The sequence below is a fragment of the Haliaeetus albicilla genome, chromosome 24 (assembly GCF_947461875.1).
Source record: "Haliaeetus albicilla chromosome 24, bHalAlb1.1, whole genome shotgun sequence".
In the NCBI taxonomy this organism is placed as follows: domain Eukaryota; kingdom Metazoa; phylum Chordata; class Aves; order Accipitriformes; family Accipitridae; genus Haliaeetus; species Haliaeetus albicilla.
Genome location: NC_091506.1, coordinates 128,402 through 143,976, shown reverse-complemented (window position 1 = coordinate 143,976; position 15,575 = coordinate 128,402). Strand labels below are relative to the sequence as shown.

Sequence of the window (15,575 nt, the reverse complement as noted above, 5' to 3'; positions counted from 1 at the left end):
ACTGAATTGAACTAGATGCAGCCCTAGCACACCTGGGGAAAGATGAACAGCTGCAGAGCCAAGGATATATCATACACAGATACCCACAGATGGGTAACACCTCCTACACTCAGAAGTACTAATGACATTAGAGACCTTTTGGTTCTGCCCCAGAAATCTGTTTGCCCTAAGATTAAGTATGAACACTTCGATTCATCGATGCTGAAGTGTTTCACAGCAATGAAAGAAATGCCTTTCAGCCATAGTAGCTGTTCTTATAACACAGTACAAACACTTTGTAGCAATGATTTTAATTTCAATATGTAGTTTGCAGAACGTTAACACTGAACAAAATTAGTTCTACCAACAGATCAAGGTTTAACTCAACCCAGCCAAACTGAAGTGAACACTTGGTGCCCAGACACACAGTGTTCCCATCTGCCATTACCGTGATAACAAAATAACGAAGTTACATTTTGTTTGTCAAACAATATAATCATGAGGGATAAGATGGTTTGCTAAAAGCTTGGCTAATACTTTACATTAATTATGCAGCTGAGCTATAATGCACTGAATGAAATACTTCAACCCAAAACATGAAGAGAGTTACTGGTTTAAGCTTAAGTTCAGTTTTCAGTGTACAGCTTCTTCAGTCCTTTCTTTAGTCAAAAGATTCTCCATCCTCCTGTAAATGACAGGACCCCTTGCAGGTACAATCTTCTCTGAATATCAAAATATACTTTTAAAAAGTGAATTATCTTGCAAAATAAGGCCAGTCAGGGTCTCTAAACTATTTCCAGTGGAAGTGCTGACACACATGTAGGGGAATTCAAGCAGATTGACAATAAGCTAGATTGAAGCTATATGAATTAAGTCATATATGGCCATTTTACTCACAGTATAGTTTACATGCCACAGCCATTTCCAGCTGTCTTGGTCCTGAAATTAATATTCTTTAAATAACTAAATGAAATGCTGAAAGGCTGCATAAATAGGCAACAATAGGGATCCTCCCTCATGAGATTTCAGATAAGATGAAATATGTGGTGTGAAGAAGCCAGCACACCAAATGGATACAGATGGTAATAAGTAAAGAGAAGGGGTTTGCTCTTACTAATGTTTCCTAGCCATCAGTAGGTAATTACATGGTTAATCAATCAGAAATCTCTAATACTTTTTATAATTTTGATTAACACATTTTAGTGGAAAAAGGGGAGCTCTCCATTGTAAGAAAAAGCACAGGACAAACTATTTCACCATGAGAGAGACAGTAACAATTTTTTATGCAAAATCTTCATGCCCTACACACAGGAAATAAGGCAACAGCATCTCAAGAGACACCATTTGGGACATGAGTCCTATGCGAAATTCTATCCTAAATCATGGTATAAGTTTCAGGAAGTGTAGCTACTGTGCTGTTATATTTTGAGTATTTTGGAATGCAGACTTTTGACATGTGGAAGTGAAGACAATTAAAATTCAGCTGTGCACCATACTGAGAAAAAAGTAATCCTGAATGCAAACTGCTTAAAAATTATTCTCTGATTGTTCTGATATTTGGTGTCATGGCACTTTTCTTATTGTTATCTTAGTCCAACTGGAGTAATTTGTATTGAACAAATACTGGCATATTTGGCTAGACTCTGGGAGATGTAAGAGATTGTTTCTCCGGATCTTCTTAACCTTACTGAAATTTCTCCCAATACTTAGAAAGATGCTGACAATTTGGCATTCTGATGTAGGCAGAAAACAGTCTTTCTAGAATTATGAGACTTCCAAAGAGATTTCATCTAAGTTCAAAACTGAGTCAGTGGTCTCAGCTGAGCCCAGAAGGAATGAAAAGTCTTTTCTAATCAGGCACCTTATTGCATATGCTGATTAAGAATTATTCTGTATCTGGGGTTTTATCCGATCCAGCTTCATGTGTGGGAGGCTTAAAACAACTTGTGGAAAAGGAGGGAGAGAGAACTGCATATTCACCACTCTCCAGTACTGTAGTGTGTACTCTTGTTTCACAGTACCCACTGCTGCTTTGAGCTGCAGGGCATCTGTCTAATTACTGAAATCACAGAATGGGTAGCTAATCTTTCCCTACAGATTATTTTGGAAACGTTGTGTGCCAAACACTTACTTCACCGTTGCTGAAGTACCATCACTTCTGTTGGCAGCCAGCAGCAAGTCTGCAGCAGTTGAAGGCTGCAGTGTGCTGACAACAGTTGGCAGTTAAAAACAGGGAGGGAATAGAAGTGGGTTGAGTATCTCATAAGCCTGGCTCACCAGGGGGATCTACCTTTTGCATTTTTAAATCAGTTGTTGCAATGACTGAACACTCCAAACTAAATTTCTGGTAGCAAAATGCATGAAATTCTTATTAGCTAAAACTGAGTCCTCACACCTTTCCCAACAGAAATCAGTAATGGACCACCTACCACCATAATGAGGCATTTTTAGGGCTAACTCCAAGGAAGAAACATCACTTTGGAGGTACTATGCCACTTCCTGCAGTGTCTGGCTTTTCCTAGGAATGTCTATCCAAGAGTAGGACACAAATATATCTACTCCGTTCCTGGGATGTGACAAGGCTTGAGCACAGTCTCTGCACTCTCATCCTTGTCCTTGTCAGACATGGTGTCTGTACTGAAACACTGAGTAATGAGAAAAAGACTGGACTGTAGAGAATGCCAGGATCTCCCAAACTCTGTCTCATAAACAAATCTGAAATAAAATAATGTAATGAACTCATTTCCTTTATGTAAAATAACCATGCATACATCAAGTTAAAAAAAAAAAGGCTTAAACACAGTTACCCACTTTCTCTCCAGTGATAATTTTCTACAGCAAAAGGAATCAAGTAATCTTGAGTTTTTCCTTCTGCTACCTTCAGTAACATTGCTAGTGGAAGAGAACTTACGGTAATGGACCCTGTTCATAGTATGGTAATAATAGGCAATGTGATATCCTACTCTTACCCACTTGTGCCAGCTACTGGTCACAACTGATTCCCTCCATAGTTTTTTTCTAACTGTTCTGTGTGTTGATCTTGCCTTTCACAAGGCTCTTTAAACAATTATTTTCCTTTTTTTGGAGGTAGTGGGAGGAGTACAAGTGTTTGTTTAAAAAATAACCCAAACAATTGCTGACAAGAAAGCACTGCTGTTTGCCTTTTATCACAACAATTTCATTCTGCTTCAATTTCTGCTTCCTTTGCTGTCTGGGCCACTTGAAAATTTCTGGCTGTAACTTCTAAATGGACACAAAACAACATTGCACCATAAGGAATGTGTATGTTCACAAATAATTGTGCATGTTTATTTTAGGATGTGTTTTATGTTGGAGGGAGACACACCCACCTTGTGCTTAAAAGGAAACTCTTGGGGAATAGGAATTTCTTTAGCCTGCTCCTCCCCTTATTGTTCAATGCTTCCTTGTACTGACAAGGACCGCTTCCTCTCCTTACCCACCTTCCTTCAGGCAAACCTGCACTTCAGCATGGTTTCATTCCTGCCATGGCCCATATGAAATTACATTACCCTCCTCCCCTCCAAGTTTCTAAGCAGTGAACAGTAGCCTAGCAGCTCTCCTGGAATGGCAATCAACCCATATGGCCTCCACTGTTCAAGTGTTTCTTAAGAAACAATAAACATTTTGTAGTGAGGTATTGCCTGAAACACTGCAACTACCCACTTTAAAAAGTTCTCCCGATTTAGGAATTAGCCTAGAATTTAATTAAGGCTTACAAGGGACCATGTCTACCAATACCACTACCCCCATCAAGCAGCTGGTTTTGGGGTGAAGACCTAATTAAACATGGAGGTTTCACATTTGTGGGGATATTTGTAGACATGTCCCAGGCCCATGGTCTTTGATGGTTGCCCAAGAAATGACTTAGCTCCACAGTGCAGATACTAGTTCCAGCCTTGACTGGTGCCATAATCCAGTTCAGGCATCTCTTAAGATGCTGAAAGTATCTTTTTCTGACAAACTTTTGTGGACCTGTGTTTTCTTCATGCCTTTGGCATTAACTCTATGCTAAAATGGGAGAGACATTAAGGACGGAGGACAGAAATGCACTGCATAGTTCAGGGACCTGCAAAGCTTTTGGATGGAAGTGACAACCCAGGTGGAGGGACCACATTGCAACAGTAGGATGAGACTGCACCAAACCTAGAATCCCAGTGGAAACCAATGAGTACAAATTCTGTCTGGCACTGCTTCTGCCCAGGAAGACGGGATTGAAATTCACAATGGAAAAAACAGGAGGTAGAGAGAGAATGTCCAGACAAGGGCATCAGAAAGTCTCGTTCAGCTCTGATCAGGAGCTGTATAATTTCACTCAGCTATATCAGAATAAAGTTAAAACTTGTCTTCTATAAGGCTTTGGTCTGAAGTCAGCAAAAGGTGGACTATATACTTTAGTATCATCCTTATCTTATTCCTGTAATGAATTGCTCACTTTTAAAATAAAGCCCTTATTTCCAGTTATTGCTGCCTGGCTTCTATCTCCAGCATTTGTTATTGTTTCTTCCACTGGATTAAAGACCCTTTTATTATTCAGTATTTCTCTAGGGAAGACATATACTTTCCTACAGCTATGTCCTGGTACATTCTTCTTTTTGGTAAACTGAACAAATGAACTCATTATTGCAGTAGGACAATTTAATGATCCACATATAACTGCCCTGCCTACTTTGTTAATTACCCTTTCACCAATCTTTACATTATAAAGTGAACTTTGTCATCTGATACTTTTCTATTTGCTTTCCTACCAAGGAAAACGTTGGACACTATCAACATAATCCTGGTCCCAGCACTGTGCATACCACCATTTGATAATGTTACAGATATAACTACTGCAGAGATTCGCTGCCAGTTAGCAAGTCCTCTGTCTAATTAACCCAGACTTTAATTCTGTTATCTAAATGCTTTTCTCTTAAATCAGAATGCGCTACTAAAATACTACACAAACATCAATGTATCTCTTTGCATCTATACAGTTGCCTTTATCAAGAAAATCTGTAACTTCTTCCAAAGACTGGGATCAAATTCCCCATTCGAGGCAAGCAAAGTCCCACTATTGAGGAAATGAGAGTAAGCAACCTTAAGAATAGCAGTAAATGTAGGAATTCATTTACATGTCACTTGTCAAAACACTTATTATAGACATAAAAATTATTTGGACCAGGAAGGATAGAAGTTATTTCATGGTAGCATTTCTATGTTATGAACTAGGCATCGACATGAAACAACAAAGAACCTATCCTATACTAGCAGCCATCATGCTCATGCTCCCTCTCACATCACAGCATGACAATGCTGTCTAAGAGCTCATACCATTGACAAAAGCCATGTGTGTCAAGTGCTGCACAAACCCAGAAACTCATGGAAACAGTGTGACTGCACTGTACAGTCATAGGTAGAAGTTTCCACACCTCAGCTACCAAAATGACACCAAGTTCTTACAAAGCAGGACAGAGAGGAAATTCTGTACCTGTGTCTATTGCAGCTTGTCTAATACATGGGTTTATATTTTGACCATGGTGCTTACTTCTTAGAGAAGAAATTGTTCTGAGAGAATGGTAGACAGAGCTTCCTATCAAAATAACACATGGAGCTTCACTGTAAGTGAAAAGGACAGCTCTTCTTTGCAGATGAAGAGCTGGTTTTGGACCTGGCCAGAACATGGGCACCAACCACTATAGTAATGCTGCCAGGAATGTAAGGCAAGCCAAGCAGAGAGTCTCCTAAAACTCATTTATTACATTTTCAGTACAGGAAGCTGTAGGTTCCAACCTGTAATTACAATTCTGCCAGCTGTCCAAGTCAGACAGTGTGAGGGTGTGTTTAAGCTGCTTATGTAGATAAGCCATTTTAATGTCATTCTGAATTAAGTACCAAGCATAAGCTGTATAACATGCTTCAATATGTTGGAGATTAAACAGATGAGGTAGCATAATTTACAAAGAAAGTATAATGTCTTTGAGGGGTTCAACTCATAAAACACCAGTGCTGTCACTGGTAGGACCTCAGGATGTACTGTAAATAACTGAGATGTCATTAATTTTGCAATATTTGCTGTGATAGTAGTTCCCTTTGTTTTGCAGCATGTAAATGCATCACTTCACACTGTCATAGAAAAGTCTGAAATGACAAAAGTTACATAAGAAATGAAAACAGTTGCATGGGGGTCACTTGAAATGGAAAAGGTAATTAGACTAGGATTTTCTAATGATGTAGGAGTGCAAGTCTTCCCTTCAAATGGGACCTCAGTTCAGATTAGGTATCAGCTCCCACTTTGACTTGAACAGAAATTAGATACTTAAGTGTCTTCTGAGAATTGGGGTTTTAGGCACTTGAGAGCTGAGGTCCTGTTCAAAGCCAGCAGGTCACTGGCTCCTAAATGCCTCAGACATTTATGAAAATGGCATTTCAGCTTCTGCATAAGTCTGATACTTTTGAAAAACATCTATCCTCTCTTATCAGTATATGTTCTTCAAATGTGTCATCAAAAGCACTCTGTATATAGCAAGAAGCCTCCACCAGTGTGAAGACAGACCTATAGTCACTAGTAACTATCCCATGGGAATTTTGTCTTCTTACAAATCTTAATTGAAATATTAACAACTGGGCTGTCAGAGCACATCCCACTCTGCAGAAATAAAATGCTGTTCTGTACAGTTACTGGAATCCATCCTCTATGATTAGATCAATGCATGTGACTCTGGGATATCAGATCAATAGCTTACAAATTTCTCTTACTGTATAACTTTATTGCAGCCATCTGTAAATATAATACAACAGCATAACATCCCACAGAGAAACACTGCTGGGGAAGGGGAAAAATCTAAAGACAATATAATCAGAAAAGGATGAATTTCAACACCCAAAATATCTTGATCCTGAAAATTCTCCAGCATTTTCACTGTCTCTAGCAGACTGTACATACAAATCTGGTAGGGCTGGGGGGCCTGACTATGAAAAACCACATGTACATGACAATTAAATAATCTTGGTTTTAAACTACTGGCATACATTTCTTTTTATGTAACTGTAAGTGTTTGTGATGTTTCCAATTTGGCTGTGATTTCACAACAGGAAGTTCACACTGCAGCAGACAGCTTATATTCACCTGTTGTTTCATATATTGCTTCCTAGAAGCCAAAGAAGATGTCAGTTAAAATTCTCTGACAGGTACATATGGCAGCTTTTCCTATATCACTTTCAGTAGCAGCTGAAAGAATATATAGTCTGCTTACACCTCTGAACAATCTGGAGTCTAACATCTGTACATTCTTCCTATGGGCAGCATCATTTCAGCACCTGGCAAACAAATCAGTGCTTAGAGGCTGGAAGGTCCCATGTATGAGGCTGGGAGATGGGGGACTGCCTCTTGTCTCTTACCACCGATTTCCTGTGACCTTGGGTGGATTGCTTCATCTTTCTTTTCATATCAGTTCTACATCTCTGAGGATAATCCGTATCTCCCTTCCTGTTTTCTGTCTGTCATTATTTTAACTTCTGTGGGATCAAGGCTGCCATATATCCCTGCACATACAACTGGGCTGACTGGTGCTATGTATTACTTGCTGTAATACAAAGATTGCTAATGCTGTTCCCTGACTTGTGCCAGCTAATAAATACCCCTCTCCTTCAGATTCAGTAGGAAGTTCTGCTTTGCACTGGTGGGAGAGACATTCCTTGCATTGTGTGAATGTACAAAACAAAGGCTGAGAAGGGATATGAGCACTCTATAAATACAACCTGGAGGTAAACACCAGAGGAGGAAAAGAACTATTTTTAAGCAAAAGGACAATGTAATCACAAGAATAAATGGCGATGAATCTGGTTGAGAAACTAGAAGAACTAGCAATCGTAAAAGGTTCTCAGTTTTGTGAGAGGAATAGCAGGAGAGCTACCTAAAAAGTTTTTGTTTAAGATATAATTTGATTAATTAATAAAAGGAGTAATATGACCGTGAGTTCTGTAACAACAGGTACTGCTTTTGGTAATGAAGGTAGTCCCATTCAGCCCTACATTCCTGAAAAAGAAAACTGCTAATAAAATGTGAGTCTATATGAATGGATACATCTGATATTCCTTACACTGCACTTCCACTGACAACAGGAACAGATTAGAGCCGGTCTGTTTTAAATAGTGGAGAGATGAAGAAAGAGAGGTTGGAGCATCATGGCTAAAGCAATTTTTGGCTGGCTCACTTAACTTTCAAATGAGTTTGTCTCCTGGGAGGGACAGAGTCCGGTCCAGGCAGGATCAGAAAATAGAATGGAAGTGTCACCACTTTTTGGGTAGGAGAGTGTCTTACTCCCCACTCTGAGGGGAAAGAGAACCTCTTGCTTTAAACTCAGAGGAGTGGTATGACATGCTGATACAACAGCAGAGGGCTGGGTTTGACCTAAAAGATCCTTTCCAATCCTATGTTCCTGTGTTTTGGCAAACAATGATTCACAGTTTTCCAACACATGATAGTTGTAGGGCAAGGTATCTAGCGGTGAAATCTCTGGGCTTCAGGATGTACCCATGCAAGTCAGGTGCCCAGCAACATTCACCTTCTGGAACAAGGAAACACAGTGGAAAATTTTAGGGCTAACACAAAGAGACTGTTCATCTTTAATTCTAGATGCAGCATTAGATTTTTCTAAGTAACTCCAGAGTTAGTAATAATTATTTCCTGGATTATTATGTTTTTTTACACACATGCGTCACCCCTGAAAATCAGAAAGTGTTGGTAGAGAATTTAAAGTTTGCCCCAATTTTCCAGTGACTTCTTTTACTGTTTAACTGTTGAACGTCTTGTCTTTAATATCTATTCCCTTCTCATCGTGTCTCTTTGACCTTCCCAGTTGACATCAAGGAAAAATTCTGGGAAGTTAACAGTAGGAAGGAAGAAGGCTTTGGGCTTGCCTTGGAGAGAAAATTCAGCAAAAACCATTACCTCCCCCCAAACCACACTTTCGGAAAGAAAGTCACAGCAAAATTCCCGGGGGCTTTGCGAAGCGTTGAGCGTGTCCGAGGGCAGAGCAGGTACAGAGCCGCGTCCCTCCGGAGGCGCAGCACTCCCGATCTCCCAGTGCGGTTGTCCCCGGAACGCCCCGCCTCGCCCGGGCTTGCTGCTTGTCCCCATCCCGGCGGGGCGAGCGACGGGGCATGGACAGCCCCGGGGTGCGCGGTGCCCCGCGGGGAGCCAGTGAGCACCTGCCGGGGCGGGGAGAAGCGCCGGGCCAGCCCTGGACGGAGGGTGCCTGGAGGAGAGCGCCAGCCCCGGTGGCACGGCCCAGGAGCTGCCGGCCCCGCAGGAGGGATGCCGGGGCGGCGGGGGTGCAAGCCCCGGAGGAGCAGTGCGCGGACGGAGGGTTCGGGGGGGGTGTGTGTGGGTGCCGTCCCAGTGGTATCGGCCCCGGAGGCGGGGTGTGCCGGCCCGAGGGAAGGAGGGTGCCGGTACCGGAGGAAGGAAGCCCGCCCGGCGCTTGCTGGCCCCAGGGAAAAGACGTCCGGAGGCGGAGAGCCATCCCGGCGGCCCCGCGCACTTACCGGCGTTGCTCATCTTCCACCGCAACTTTGCTTGCTGGCTGCCCCGGGCGCTCAGAGCATGGTCCCGGGGGGCCGCCGCCGCCGCCGCCTTCGCCCCGCGCGGACGCGCCCGGCCCTACAGCCCCTCCGGGGGCATGGGAGCGCAGGCGGGGCAGCTGGACCCGGAGCGGCGGGCTGGGTAGGCGGCGGTGCCGGCTCGGGGGCGGTCAGCGCTCGGCGCGCCTCCGCCCTGCCCCGCGCGCGGCCCGTCGGGGGGCGGTGGCGGCGGCCGGCGCCGGGGCCCCGCACGGCCGGCGGCGCGCGGGGCTGGGCCGGGCGGGGCCGGGCTGGGCAGGGCGCGCCGGCTCCGCGCAGGCATCCCCCGCCGCCGAGCGCGCCCGCTGTCTGGGGCGGGGGGGGCGAGGGACGCGGCACGGATGCCCAAGGGCGCGAACATTTAAAGGCGCGGCGGGTCTCCCTGTCCTTCGTCCCCCTGTGGCGTGCCCCGCTCCTTGTCCGCCGCCCTTGGCCCCTCTTTGCACCCTCCTTCGTCCCCCTCCCTCCATTCCCCCTCCCGCCTTCTCCCCTCCCTCCCTGCCTCCCTCCCTCCCTATCTCTTCCATTCCCCCTCCCTCCTTCCATTCCCTCCATCCATCCTCTCCCCTTCCATCCTTTTCCCCCCGTCCATCTTTCCCTCCTCTCCAGCCTTTCCCCCCCTCCATCCATCCTCCTCAATCCATGCATCCCCACCTCCTCCTCCCCCCACCCCCGCTCCATTCCCCCGTGAGGCACGACCGCCCGAGCCTAGGAACCCACAGGGATCGAGGATCGGGGAACCCCCCCCCAGCCCCGCCCCGCCTCGCCTCGCCTCGCCTCGGGCGCTTTCCCCCGGCCCGGAGCATCCCTGCGTAGCCGACAGCACCTGCTGCTGGAAGCGGTGTCTGAGTGCAGGGAAGTCACGGACGGTCTCTCGCGTACAAAACACGCTTGCTCAGAGCAGTTTCAGACAGGTCCAGACTGCTGTCTTTTCCCCTCTCCCATAAACTAGCTCCTGGCTCAAAGAAGTTAACGCAGGCATCCGGTGGCTGGGCCCTTCTCCCCGTTTTCGGGCTGGCAGCAGCACTAACCCCCAGACAAGGGTTGGATCGCCCTCTTCCTCTCAATGGAGGCATAATATAGCCCTGCTACCTTTCCCGGTGGAGCTGGTATTGCCCACCACAACTTTGCAAATTTCCTCCCCTGGCAAAGAAACCCCAGGAGGGCTGAGCTGACCCCAAGGGTCGCTTCCCTAGTCAGGGAGGGGCCATTCCTCCCCAGGCCAGGACGGCTGCTCGCAGCCATCCCAGAGCCCTGAATGCCAGCAAGCTGGGGAGGGGAAGAAGCAGCACATTGTACCTGCCCAGTGTCCAGGCCAGGATGTATGTGAAGCAGTCACGTCCTGCTTTGACATTTTGAATCCCACAGAAATCTGGACTATTGCTAACACCATCCAGAGCAACTTCATTTTAGATGCTGTTAGTTCTGCTTTTGCAAAATACCTAATAACTAACATCATCCTGCTGGCAGATGCTCTGTAGTATAGTCAAAGCTCTTTTTCCTGACCTTTCGATGCTGTCACACTGTGACTGATGGGGTGTAGAGTGCCTTGCACGTTAGTGCACAGATCTCTGAAGAGAAAAAGCAAGCAGTGAGGGAAATGGGAATTCAACCCTTCTTTCTGTGGGCTTGAGTCTCTCCCACTGAGGCTGGTATCCAGGAATGCTAGGTTCTGGTTCTCTAGGGGACCCTGGTTGTATCATTACACCTCTATGCAAGCATTTGCAATCCTGTATGGTTTTGGAAATGCATAAATTCACAGTAGCAGCTCTTTCGTTACTACTCTGACTGACACGGATGAGATGGAAAGGCCTGTATCTTCCCTCATAGCATAACATGACTGGTGTGTGCCCTGGTGTGTGGAATGAAATGGGTTTCCCTGGGCCACCTATGACAGGCAGTCATTCGGCCTTTTCTCATCTTCATGTACTGGTCCCTGATTTATTCTTCCCACCTGCAGCCTTGATGTCTGTGTCAATCAACACAAATAACTTATGTTAATAGAAAGCATCATCTGAAGCAGCTTAAGGAATACAGATTTATGGTCTTGCAAAGCGTGGGAAAAATTGTATGTGACACAATGGAAAAGAAAGCACAAGTTAAAAAATCAAGCACAGTATGGGTGATTTGGAAAAAATTCCTTAAATATGTTTTCCAGGAGAATAACTTTTTGGTTAAACAGCTGCAAAATGCTAAGGCATTAGGGGAAGGGACAGCAGGAAGGAAAGAAACATGTATTCATAGAACAACTGAAATGTGGGCTGCAGAATTTGGGGCATTTTCCTAATAACGTGAAAAACATAGTCTAGGTAGCAAGGTTTTCTCATACCTAGGCACATGATGGAAAAACATTGGTTAAGTATGTTACTAGCAAAACAAAGCCTTTGTAAAAGAGATTCTGCAAATAGACCAGGTGGTCTTGTAGTTGCTGTGCTATTTCTAATGTGCATTTCACTCAAAATCCTTTTTGGTCTGCTGTAGGGCAAAGAACTGTGATACGTCATAGGTTTTGATCCAAACAACCAATCTGTGAAAAATTTCATGGAGCAAAGAATGACTCTTTTCTCTCCCGTTTTCTGTGAAAGGAGCTAAATACTCCAGCAGAACCCTATACTTAACGACAAGGGGACAACTCCTGCTCCTAGCATTATGCCAGTAGCTTGGAGTCTGGCTGAGGGGCAGGCATTACCCATGATTATTTTTGTGACCTAGCTGTGGAGGGGGGCGAGTGCTTCTCACAAGTTCCTGTCTGCCTGTTCTCAAATCCGCTTCCTGCCGCAAAGGGCAGGGTGCCAGGGTACCTCCAGGAGTCGCTGACTCCTTTCTTTCATCAGATCTGATTGGTTTGAACTTTGAACTGGTTTGTGTTGGTTAAAAATGTAATATATGTGCTGCTACGAGATATTGCGCTGTTCACCAAGGAATGTATTCTTGAGCAGTTCAGACTGATTTTGGACCCCATGGACTCTGATGCATGGGCAATTAAGCTACAGTTTGGGTGCAATAGGGAAAAAGAAACAAACATCTATGCAGTGATTGCTATCTAAGAAGAAAATTGAAAGTATATTTAGTAAGCAAAAGGCTTGTATTGTCTTTATTGACAGTCTAAAAGACAATCCAGGGTATAATTTCCTGTACTGAAATGATGAAAAGCTTTAGGAGCTTTATAGCTAAATGCAAATAAGAACCATAAAAGAACTGCTTGAAATTTGTCAGTTTATTCTCTAACCCTCTTCAGAAATAATGGGGAATTATCTGTATTACAAATGGAAGAATGGGAAGGTGAATGCATGTGAACATGTTCAGGAGATGCTGAAGGGTCAAATCAAACTTTTGCAGCCAAAAGAGGAATATCCACTTTTGCAAGCATGTACTGCAATGAAGAGTATTGAAGGGTGGAGGCCATACTGCATAGAACACTCCTTGAAGCAAGCAGAGTTCAGCACAGAGGAATCATCTTCCCCAGGGAGAATCCTTGACTTAACTGACTTGAAGTGAAATGGACATATCTATTTTCATTACTCAATTACTGAAATAAATGAAGCATATATTTTTTTAAATAATTCCAACTGATTTTTAATAATAAGATGACTTTTAACAAAGGATTTCCGTCAAAACATAATCCAACTATCCATTTAATAAGTTTGATGAATTTTGAAACTCAGGTGAATGTTCTAGGCTTATAGGTCCCCATCCAGCAGATGTTGTAAGTACATGCTTAAATCTAAGCCAGTGCATAATCTGTTTTAAGTAGGGCTACTCCATATACTTAAGTGCCCTATTAGATCAGAGCTATGTGGCATGTTGGAGTCTTATTTTTTATCATTGTAACATAAACTAGCACTCTGCCATTTTAATGAAGTTCTAGAGACTCTGTCTATCATACTACACAACCTATGCATCCTAATTGTTATTTTTAAGCCTCTTTATGTTATTACATAGAGGTGTTCTTCAAGATGAAGTCTGCCTCATTATAAGCAGTCTTTCAGGGCATTTTTCATGATCTTTCACTCTGCTATCTCTTCTTCCTTAGGGTCTATAGGTTTCAGTTTCAGGTTTTGGTGTTTCTTTTTTACTGTTTTGGTGTCAGTGGCCTTACTAAAAGAAATTTTCTGGTATCAAACTAAGAATACAGCATTTGGGGGGAGGGGGTGTTGCCCCGCAAATGACATCGAACTACACTTCCTACTTCCTAGTAGGTATAATTTCAGGAACCAACATCACCTTATAAATCTTTATAGGCATCTGGTCTTAGTTGCCTGAGAAATCACCTATTTTCATGGTATTTTGATATTTCCTGGTGCATTCTAGCTGGTGGTATGCCACCTGGGAAACCACAGGACAGGGAGAGGTGGTTCAACAGTGCTCATCCCAGTTGGTGATCTGGCAAAGCCCAAGTGCGTAGATCCATAGGACAGAATACACAGGGCAGCTAATTACTTGTTATTATCTCTGTAAGGGTGCCTGGGACATGTGAAAGGCTTAATATATGGGGGAAAGTCTGTTATGTTGGCATGGATTAATGCTGGTCAGGTCTGCTTTAACATTATTGTACATAAACGCTTCAATTATTCATGGGTAAGCTGGTGCTGCATGTCACAAAAAGTGAAATAATGTACTAAAGCAGGATGGAAGAAAGTGAATACATGTTAATAACCACATGCATTCCTCAGGATGGCAGATAAAATTAAATGTAAAATGTGGGCAGCTGTGATAAGCTGAGTATAGTAATAGCCACCTATCGTAAATACTGGTAGAGAAACACTTTTTAGATATTTATCTTTGCTGTGATGGAATAGCACTGGGGGCAGTTGTAGACTGATGTCATTGCTGCTTGATGACAAATTCCTGTATCTGTGGAACTTTGTATATCCTCCAGTGACTGCTGCGTCATCTCTCCCTCACTTTCTTGGTTTCTTTTTCCTCTCTGCTCAAAAGCCTGCCTGACACTGAGAGGCTCAGAGCCAGAATAGTAGGGAGTGCTGTACATGACAGCTTGTCACTGGCCAGTTGCCTGGGGAGCCACAAGAGCCATTGCCAGAGAGGTATTGTATTAGGATTTAAAGTGCATTGGCAGGAGCATGTCTTATGTCTGTAGCACTGTAGCACTCCAGGATCCTGCAGTTTGAAGTTAATGCTCTCTTGAGAGCTGTTGGTAGAGGAGGAAGCTGAAGGACCACCCCTCAAAGATTAATGGTGAACCCTTCTTTGGAAGACAGAAATTCAAACAAATGTTGTCAAGTCTTTTGGGGACTGAGATGAAATCCTTTACCCTCCAGGACCCCATCGACTAGCTAAACTAAAAGCGTCCTAAAGTGAAGCTTGTTCATGTCAAAGTTGACAGCATTATCTCCTGATCTCAGTGCAATTCGGTACAGTACTTTCTGGCATATAAAGATAATTTCTTCCTATTTTTGAGTAGCAATGTACATTTTATGATAGACTTTGCTCGCTGCCTTCACTCTACATTTGTGCTCTTCTTTACATCAAAACTGATAGCAAAGGACCCATCAAACATAAGCCACAGTCTTGGCCTTTAGGAGTTTACATCCTAATCAAAGGCAAAGGAAGACAAGTGAAGACAAACACAAAGGGAGTGGAGAGGAAGAGAAGAATAGGAGAGTTATGGCTACAAGGTGATGAATGTTCTCTCCTGTACCAGCAATTTGTTACTTTGTAGCATATCTTTTTGGCAGTATCTATTTTTTGCAATAAGAGAAAAGGGATCACAGTTATAAGTTATTTGTGACTAACACTGAAAACATACTGTCCATTATCTAGTTAGAGGAATTAATCACAGACTGCAGGAGGTACTAGATTTTGAAGGATGGTTGCTCTGTACAGACCCCAGAATGCTTTAGGAGAGGGAGGCTAGGAGGATAGTGGAGTCAGTTCCTGGGAGACCAGTCTGTGATTGTATTCCTTATAAAGGAATACAACTGTGAAATACTCTAAATATGTCTTTAACTCTCACT

General features: G+C 43.7%; 1 protein-coding gene across 3 annotated transcripts in view; it reads right to left on the bottom strand.

Moving 5' to 3' along the window:
- FGD5 (FYVE, RhoGEF and PH domain containing 5) overlaps nucleotides 1-10,565 on the bottom strand; it is a 112,133-nt gene extending 101,568 nt beyond the window's left edge. For 2 of the 3 annotated variants that reach the window (XM_069811705.1, XM_069811706.1), the window contains exon 1: nucleotides 9,526-9,796. In XM_069811705.1, the coding sequence (XP_069667806.1) occupies nucleotides 9,526-9,538 (13 nt within the window). In that variant the 5' untranslated portion in view covers nucleotides 9,539-9,796. Of the gene's footprint in view, nucleotides 1-9,525; nucleotides 9,797-10,426 lie in introns of those variants that run through there. The other variant, XM_069811707.1, reaches the window with a different exon arrangement.
- Nucleotides 10,566-15,575: the final 5,010 nt, after the last annotated feature.